Source organism: Acanthisitta chloris, unplaced genomic scaffold (assembly GCF_000695815.1).
Source record: "Acanthisitta chloris isolate BGI_N310 unplaced genomic scaffold, ASM69581v1 scaffold3924, whole genome shotgun sequence".
Taxonomy (NCBI): Eukaryota; Metazoa; Chordata; class Aves; order Passeriformes; family Acanthisittidae; genus Acanthisitta; species Acanthisitta chloris.
In genome coordinates this window covers 1-9,391 of record NW_008670802.1, presented here as the reverse complement: position 1 = coordinate 9,391, position 9,391 = coordinate 1, and the positions used below count along the sequence as shown (strand labels likewise).

At 55.7% G+C, this 9,391-nt stretch overlaps 1 protein-coding gene across 1 annotated transcript; it reads right to left on the bottom strand.

The window, feature by feature from the left end:
- Window positions 1-566: 566 nt before the first annotated feature.
- On the bottom strand, window positions 567-9,233 carry DHX38 (DEAH (Asp-Glu-Ala-His) box polypeptide 38; the record flags this gene model as incomplete). The annotated part of the gene is made up of 25 exons (XM_009073800.1): window positions 567-651; window positions 753-869; window positions 1,021-1,121; window positions 1,522-1,647; window positions 1,726-1,860; window positions 1,935-2,090; window positions 2,162-2,316; window positions 2,402-2,610; window positions 3,115-3,227; window positions 3,341-3,448; window positions 3,715-3,831; window positions 3,907-4,017; window positions 4,229-4,369; window positions 4,784-4,969; window positions 5,060-5,246; window positions 5,478-5,615; window positions 5,718-5,830; window positions 6,697-6,804; window positions 6,890-7,051; window positions 7,625-7,780; window positions 7,881-7,945; window positions 8,074-8,192; window positions 8,283-8,427; window positions 8,786-8,890; window positions 9,046-9,233. Coding segments are annotated over 25 exons (3,346 nt in total), but the record flags the coding sequence as incomplete, so codon positions are not given.
- Window positions 9,234-9,391: the final 158 nt, after the last annotated feature.

Genomic DNA, 9,391 nt, shown 5'->3' with positions numbered 1-9,391 from the left:
AGGCAGGATGCAAGAGGAGAACCCAAACCTCATAGTCAGAACACCTGAGCAGCCTCACTAGTGTAAGCAGCTGAAAAAGTGAGCAGAATTCCTGACACAGCCTGGCCTGAAACAGGGCTGGGCTGACAGTCCTAGGTGTGCAGGGACAGCTGGGCACCAGCTGCCTGCCCAGGGTACAGGCTGTGGGGGAACTGCTGTGAGCCAGGGCTGGAACAGGGACAGGCTGTATTTGTCTTCCAGGTCAGTCTAATTCTGTGTCTTGTTCCAGGTCCTACAGGGCAACAGCCTGACAGCACCAGCCCTGCAGGACTCTGCAGAGCTGCCGCCACCCAACACCCGGCTCCAGGACAAGAAGCAGCGCAAAACAAAGCAAGGATTAGACTGACAACCTTTAAACAAATAAAATTCATTCTGTTCTGTAGCAAAATTAGTGCCAAGCACCAAAGCCTTCCTAGGCCACAAGCTGTAGAGACGTCACAGATTACAGTGACCAGTGGAGCTGGGCACTGCTGAGACACAACTGCTCCTAGAAGTCCTTAAGCCTCAAAGCAACAGGTACTGCCTTCTTAGAGGCCAAAGCGGGCTGGGGTGCGTCGTGGCGTCAGGGGCTCCCCCTGCTCCTTCCGCCCAGGGGTGTAGATTTTAGTAGATCTGTCAAGGAGGACAAAGGTGATTAATGGAAAATGCAACCTTTCCCTGTGCCAGAACTCCTCCATGCAGGCAAGCTGTGGCCAGGCAGGGCCAGCACCCACCTCGCGCTGCCCAGCGGGTTGCGGCGCTCCTGCTCCTCCCGGCGGGCACGCAGCTGCTCCTCCGCCAAAGCCATCTCCTCCTCCATGGCAGACACCTCCTCCTTGGCACGGCGGCGGAGCAAGGCAGCAGCAGGTCAGGGACAGGAGGGATGGCCAGCAGCAGATTCCCTGCAGGCCCACAGCCCTGTTCCCTCTGCGTCAAAACACACATGCAGCAGCAGAATGGGCATGCAGTGGGGCTGCGGCCTGGCTGCTCATCCTGGACAGACGTACCTGGCGTGACTTGCCAGCATGTTTGATACTGTAGAACATGGGACCCAGTTCTGCCAGCCACTCTCCATCCACAGCAGTGACACACTGCATGTATTCCTGCAGGGACAGAAGGAAAGACCAGGGTAGCAGGATGGTGTTCTCGGGGCCTGGGCAGCATTCCCAGAGCCATGGCAGCACCCTCTCTCCCCCACTTGCTGATGGCACTTCTCAGGCCAGGGCCATATCCCCTCCAGACAATTCCTCCTGGTCTCAGAAGCTGCTATGGGATTGATTTGGTGAGACCACAAGCAGGTTCAAACATGTCCCACAGAGGCCAAGGAAAAACACTGGGAAAGGGACAAACAGGACTCTGCAGATGACACAGACATGCCTAGTTGGTGTAGATGGGAAACGCTGAGAACCACCACTCTTGACAGACCCCAGCCTCACAGCAAAGCCCTCCCATCTCCCTTGGAGCATTCCTCACCCTTCCTGCTAGCCCTCAGCCCAAGCTCACCTTGGTGGTCATAACCAGTTCATGATACACAATGTAGTCTGGGGTGTAGCCCATGCCAAACAGAGAGCTCGTGGGGTGCAGGTGGCAGGGCATGCCTGTGCGGATGTTCACATACTCCCCAATGCCCTGCAAAGACAAGTGTGCTTAGCCCACCTGTTCCCAGGCAGGGCCTCACAGCCCCCAGACAGCACAGACACCTCTCACCTTCAGCTTTGCAGCCTGATGAAAATAGGCAGCACAGATGCACTTTCTGACAACATCCCAGTCCGTACCACAGGACGCCAGGCTCATCCGCTGCTGCACCATAATGTCCTTGAGCTGGGCACGCACCTCCCGCACCTGCAAAGGTGTGCGGCACTTAGATCCCCCTCCTGCACAGGCTCCCTCCCCGACCCTCGTGGCCACAGCCTCACCTTCCGCATGGCCTTGGCATGGATGAAGTGCTGATTGCACCACAGGGTAGAATAGCTGTTGTTCTTCCACTGTAGGTAAACATTCAGGTAAGTCAAGTGATCACTCTCTGGAACAGCAAATTTCTCCCGCACTTGGTCACTCTCCTCTTCTCTGCCCTGAAGCAAAGAACACAGATTAGTCAAAGGGCAGGGAAAGGCCCCAAGCTGCTGGAAAAGCAAACAGGTACCTTAGGCCGGTAAAAGATGGCAGGCACAGACAACATGGAGACAACGAGCAAGATCTCAGAGCTGCAACCCATGTCACAGGAGACAATGAGCATTTTGGAGAGTGCTGGGTCCAGTGGGAACTCCACCATGAGACGTCCCGTTGAGGTCAGACCACCTGTAGGCACAGCACAGGGATCACGGACCAGCAGCTGGGCAGGTCCCAGTTCCATGGGCTGGCAGCTTGCCCTAGCAGCCAATACCTGTGTTATCCAGGGCCCCCAGGATCCACAGCTGGTACATGGAGTTCAGCATGTTGTCCTCGGGGGGAGGATCCATGAAGTGGAACTGCAGCAGGTCCTGCACACCCAAGGACTTGAGCAAGAGCACTACATTGGCGAGGTTGGTGCGCTGGATCTCAGGCACCGTGGTCGTCAGCAGCTCATTCTTGTAGGCACTCTGGGTGTAGAGCCTGAGAACAGACGCCAAGAACATGCTCCTCCCATTCTGGCCACTGTGTTCCTTATGGACTTGCCAGCCTCTGCCCAGCCTGGCATGGCACAGGGCAGCAACCCTGCACCCAGCCAGCAGGGCCTGTGGGGTCCCCCACCCCAGGGAGGCACCTGTACTCCAGCCACAGTGTGGCCTCCCCAGCACATCAGGGTACTTGGGCTGCAGCACAGCCCATGCCCAAGCACAGCCCTTCCCTAGTCTGACAGCAAAGCCTGGAAAAGGCCTTTGGCATAGCTGTTATCCCAATGGCATCCAGGGTGTAAGAGCCACAAATGATGATGGGCACAGGAAGAAACTGGAGCACATCCTTTTCTCTGTGGAGGCACAGGGTCCAAAGAAGGCCTTCAGGCCTGCCTCCTGTCCACATCCCCTCAAAGTTCAAGATAATGAACAGCTCCAGTGAGAAAAAAAAGCCCATACATAACCTGATGCCAAGCCAAGGATACGACAGAGATGTGCCTACCTGAAGCAGTGGCCTGGGCCTGTCCGGCCAGCTCGGCCTGCCCTCTGATTGGCATTGGCCTGACTGATGGGGTAGATCTGCAGGGCATCCATGCCTATGCGGGGGTTGAAAACCTGCAGGACACAAGAAGATCAGACGGATGTAAGAGGAAGGCTGGATCATGACCTTACAACTCCCTCAACCAAGCCAAGATCACAGACAGACAGTACAGGAAACCTTGGCTCACCTTCAGTTTGCAGTAGCCAGAGTCAATCACAAACATGATGCCATCCACTGTCAGTGAGGTCTCTGCAATGTTAGTGGCAACGATGCACTTCCTGACCCCGTCGGGAGCCTGCAGGCACACTGCCCATCAGTCACACCCCTGGGCAGGGCTCTGCTCCACCGAGAAGGAGTGTGGAGAGGCAACACAGAGCCCAGTGGGACAGCGGTGACTCCTGGGAAGTGCAGGGGGGCATATGCTTTCTCCCACCCTCCACATGCCATACACAGGCCTATCTGCACCTCTCACCCCCGCTCTGCAATGTCCCCTGATCCAGTTTCCCCTATTCCCACCCCAATCAGCACCCAGAAGGTGCTGATGTGAGCACACATCAGCACCTTCTGGAAGATCTTGGCCTGCAAGTCCGAGGGCAGCTGAGAATAGATCGGCAGTACAGCAAGAGCAGGTGCCTTCTCCAGCTCCTCAAGGTGCTCCACGATTTGCTCTGAGGTCACCTAGACACAAAGAGGGGTGTAAACATCAGACTGAAATAACAAGAGGGCTGGACAGTTCCTGCCCTTCCAGCTCACCTCAATATCTTCCTGGCCAGGCATGAAGACGAGGATGTCTCCAGGAGCACCAGACAAGTGGACCTGCAGGGCTTGTTTCACTGCAGCCTCCACATAATCCTCCTGTGGAGTCTGAAAGACACAGCCCAGGTCAATAACCTCACTTGTCCTGTCCTGTGTGGGGACACACAGGGGACACTTGTCCCCAGTCCCAACCCTGCAAGACTACAGCATACCACAGCCACTTCTCCCCTGCCCACTCTGTCCACCTCAGAGTACAGCACACTCGGGTCACAACCCCCTCCTGTCACAACAGAACTTCCCTCCACAACCTTGACCATACCTTGCTGAAAAGAATATCCACAGGGAAAGTGCGTCCAGGAATGTGGAAAATGGGAACGTTCCCAAAGAAGGAGGCAAACTTGTCTGCATCCATGGTGGCCGAGGTGACAACAAGCTTCAGATCTGAGCGTCGGGCTACCACCTAGGAAGCATATGAAAGGAACAATAATGAAGGGACACTCATGCATGGCTGTAGGCTGCTTCTGTTCTTACTGAGACAATGGCACTGGACAGAGCTTCTGCTGTACTCCAGAGGCACTGATCACACATGCCAGGGAACACAGATCCTGAATGATCTGTGCAGTTAGAGACCCACTGACCTCGGTCCTGAAAGCCTTAAGCCACCAAAGATCTCTACCGCAGCCAGCAAATCTCTGGCAGCACCAGGGGAGATTTAACCCCCCAGAACCAGGGACCAGGATGCTGAAGCAGCAAGAACAGAGATGTGGCAGCTCTGCTTCCCTCTCCCAGATCTGGCAGAGAAGGGCTGCCCCTGCCAATGCTCCGCTCAAAGACCAGCTCCATGGGCTGTCCCCCAGCCCAGGCTCACACGCACCTCCCGAAGCAGCCCAAAGAGCACATCAGTGTTAAGCGAGCGCTCATGTGCCTCGTCCATGATGATAGCACTGTAGTTGTCCAGGTCAGCCTCCCGCAGTGACTCACGGAGAAGGATCCCATCCGTCATGTACTTGATCACTGTGTTCTCAGATGTGCAGTCCTCAAAGCGGATGGCATAGCCCACCTGGGAGGGCAGAGATACCAGCAAGTCTTCCAACAGCCCCATGTGCTTGCTGTTGTTGGGTGTCACCCCTGCACCCACTGCCAGACTCACCTCCTCCCCCAGACGCACCCCCATCTCCTCGCTGACCCGCTTGGCCACCGACATGGCAGCCACCCTGCGGGGCTGGGTGCAGCCGATCATGCCGTAGTCGGTGTACCCATCCTCGTGGAGGTACTGCGTCAGCTGAGTTGTCTTCCCACTCCCTGTCTCTCCCACCACGATCACAATGCTGTTGTCTCTGAGGAAAGGGAAAAACTATTTCTTTACATAACACAAAGAAGGGCTTTTGTGTTCGCAGCGCTGGCCAGTCAAGGATCACTCTGCTCAGGCAGGAGAGCTTCCACCACCCACACAAAGCAATGGGGTTTGTTTCCCCAGAGTACAGCTTCCAAATGGCCACAATTCCAGAATTCCTCACTTGGGTTCCCGAAGATAGGCCAGTGCCCTGGGAGTGCCCTGGCAGCCATACCTGAGGATGGAGAGCAGCTCCTGCTGCACAGCAAAGATGGGCAGGTATTGTCTCTGCTCCAGGATTGATTTTTTCTTGGCAAACTCACTGCTGGCTTCACTTTTTTCCTTCATGTGTTCAGCAAACTTCTGCTCAGTCCTGAGGAAACACCACAAGTCCTGAAACTGCCTCTCCACACACTTTCCTATGCCCACAGCCCCTGTCACCAGCTGAGCAGAGTAATTCAGAGCAAGTCCCTACTTATAATCCACTTTTCCATCTTCTGTCACCATCTCATCCTTCTCCTCCTCTTTCTTGATCCCCATAATGTCTCCCAGTTTGGTGCCTGCCAGCTCCCAGTGCTTGTGCTGAGCCTGGAAGGACAGAAAGCAGCGAAACTTTGACACAGCAAGCACAGACACATCATTGTTTTCCAATATCCTATTCATAAAAAGAGGAAAGGATAATAGTCCCACAGTTCCCCAATGTGGAATGCACCCCCCACTCCTACATCAGGTCTCCCTCTTCCAAGTGAGCTGCAGCAGAGTTTTAAGATACTGGTACAGATACAAAGACTTCAGGCACGGGATGACCAACTGCCTCCTAAGAAAGAGGCTCCAGCTGCTGCCTCTTCCATTGAACTTGAACTTAAACATACAAAAATCTGAAACAGAGAGAATCTTCCTGCCCGTGACAGGTGCTCACAGGCTGCTCTCCCACCTTTGCTGTCAGTTTAGTTTCCACCTCCATCACACTCACAGTTTACATAGCTCATATCCAACTCCGTTTCAATATACATGAAACACATCTATACTTTCCCCACACCTATCACTTTAGAGAAATCCCTAGAAAACACCCCCAAAAACTAATCTGCTACCTTACAACTCTTCTGCTGAGACATGACAAGATACACCCTGCTGCCATACTGCCTGACTGTCCCTAGACTATCTGGCATTCTTCCACCTGCTCTCTTCTCTCATGATTTGAATGTCCTTTGAGTCATCCTCCTCTGCACAAGTGCACAGTGATTCACCTCCCAGGCAGTGCCCGAGGAAATCACACCACAGCAGCTAGAATGAGACAGTGCAGTGAACTGGGCTACAAGGAAGTGCCAGGTCACAAAAATATGAACTCCTTATCGTCAATGCTGCCAAAGCCTGAAGTCTGCAGAATCCAGACAAGGCTGTGAGGCACTACATAATGTCTGTGGTGGGCGCTAAGCCAAAAGGTCACAGCTTACCCTCTTGCGCTCCTTCTGCTCCCTGTGCTTGCGCACCAGCTGGCTGCCTTTCCGGGCTATGATGGCCAGATCTGAGGTGGCATCCTTCACAGGGATGACTGGCTCTGGCTAGAGGGAAGAGGCATTGCTTCAGTACAAAGAGCTCACACATGCAGGGCTCCCTGCCATCAGAGCCTTCAGCTGCAGTCTCTACCTGCTTGGTGAAGACAATCCTTCCATCTAGGAAAGGAGGCACCAGGTTGTGCACCAACAGATGCACTTTAGCAGAGTTATCCTCCTCGAAATCTTCGTCCACTTCGATACGATGAACCACACCACTGGTCAGCATGCGATTCGTCTCCCAGCGCTCGTTATCCTGCCGGAAATGACAAATCAGAAACACACAGAAGTCCCACAGGAAGCCCCTAAGGTCACACCAGAACATCGAGCTCAGGTCTGAGCTCTGCACTGGCAACAAGATGGAACTGATGGTTCTGTGCTAGGGAGCCTAGAAGCAAGCACAAGGGAAGAAACAGTAACTGGAAACAGACTATCCATGTGAAGCATATACCTAACAGGACTGTCTCCAAGGAAAGGCACAACAGACCCTCTCTCACTCAGAATACATCAGAAAGCTTGGACATTATCCAGCTCATCCACTGGGCCAACAGTAGAGAACCGCAGTGATGTACCTCACACCTAGAACAGCAGGAGCACAGCCCTCTGCGCTCCTGCTGCACTGGACACTGCAATCCACCACCCACTCCAACTGCAAATTCTGCCCATGCAGGAGTCACTGGGCTGGACTTTCCAGGGGAACTCAACCACAGTTTCCCTGCAAACCCTCCTTCAGCCTGGGCCAGGACCAAGAATGTCCTTTTCCACCCGAGAGCAAGGGCTCAGCAAGTGGATCTCTCCTGGGTCAGCCAACCCTGTGTCTTGACCCTACCTCATTGATCTGCCGCCGCTGTGCCGAGATTCGCTTCTGCCGCTGCTTATGCAGGTGCTGCTCACGCTTCTTCACGTACTCCTCAGAGGAGTAGGCCAGGGGGTTGTGGAACTCGTCGTAGCCCTCATCCATCATGTACCAGTCCCGGTCAGCTTGCTGGGAAGGGAGAGACAAGCTCAGGCTCCCCATCCTGGCTCAGGTGTGGTGCTGAGCTCTGCCTGCCTCCCTCAGCCCCGAGCCCCCTGCCTGCCCCAGCTCTCCACGGCTGCCGCTCCTCCTCCGTCTCGAAGGCGATGCCCTCCTCGCCATCTGCGCGCCGCCCTGCGGGTGAGAGAGTTGGTCCAGAACGCTCCAAAGCAAACCCGCAGAGCATATGCTGTGCCGCGAGGAAGGGGATTCTGTGATGCCCACCCCTGCCAGCCCAACCCAGCCCAGCCCTGTCTCCTCACCTTTCCCTCGGGACAGCCGCGGCGTGGCCCCCAGGTGCTTGCGGTCATCAGCCCACTCGTTGTATTTGTATGATGGGGTGGGCAGTGGCGTCTTATCCGAGTACCTGCTCTTCACAGACCTGAGAACACAGCAGGAGGGAGGAGCTAGTGCCCACAGCCAGGCACTGCTCGCACGTACACCACCCTGTCTCCACAGCCCCACAGCTTACCTGTCGCGCTCCCGCCGGTCTGACGGGCGCTGGCTGCGCTCCGAGTCTCGGTAGGAAGGTGTGGGTGAGGGAGATTCCCACTGTGAGCGACTGCTGTAGCCACTGTCATCTTCCTCCCAGCTGGAGCGAGATGGTGTGGCTGCATCTAGCAGAGGAGATGGGGTTTGACAACTGATGCTCAGACAGCAGCCCCAGACACCTGGAGCCACCTCACACCCTCTAGCAAGAAGCATGGAGAGAGGGCACCTTATTTTCCCTCTCTCTAAAAGAAGGGGCTGCCCCAGTGACTCCAAGAAATTGCCAGAGGACCACATTTTCATTAGACAGACCTACAACAGACCCCACTGCGCAGAGATCTGCCAGAGCTGGCACACTCCTGGGAGGTGCAGCTTCACTACCACATCGGCCCTGAGAAACCCAGCAGGAAGCAACAAAAAAAAAGAACCAACCAAGCCCCTTCCTGTTAGGTCTCATGAAAGAGCTCCACCAGGTCCCACTCCCACCTTTGGGCCGATGCCGGGGGCTCTCAGGTTCGCCCCTCCTGCTGCTCCGCTCCGATGAGCCATCCCTTTCTGACCTGCTGCTGTGACGACTCCTGTCCCGCTCCTCTGAGAAGAGAAAGTGGAATCAGGGCCTCAGTGCACAAACAGCTTCTCACGTCTACCGCAGAGTCACCATGAACGTTAGCCAAGGAGTACAAACAGACTGAGGAACCAGCCCAGACCCAAAGCAAGCAGCAGCACAGAGGCCTCTGAGCAGTTACCGCGGTCCCGTTTGCGATCGTGGTCCCGATCCCTACTTCGCTCCTTCTTCCGCTCCTTCTCCTCCTTGGAGGAGGCAAAGACGCCGTGCTCGCGGCGCTCCCTCTCCCGCTGCCGGCTGCGCTCCCAGAACTCCTCGCTGACGCCCCCCGTGTAGGAAGGTGTCTCCACGTGGACGGAGCGGTAATGCCTGGGCAGGCAGAGCAGAGGACACACTCAGAAGCGCTGAAGAACAGCTGTCCCTCGGCTGGCCTCGCACAGCTCTGCTCCCAGCCTCTGCCCCAGCGCCCCGCAGTGCCCCCCGGGAGGTCCCGCAGTCCACCCGCAGTCTGTCACCGCCCGCGCTCC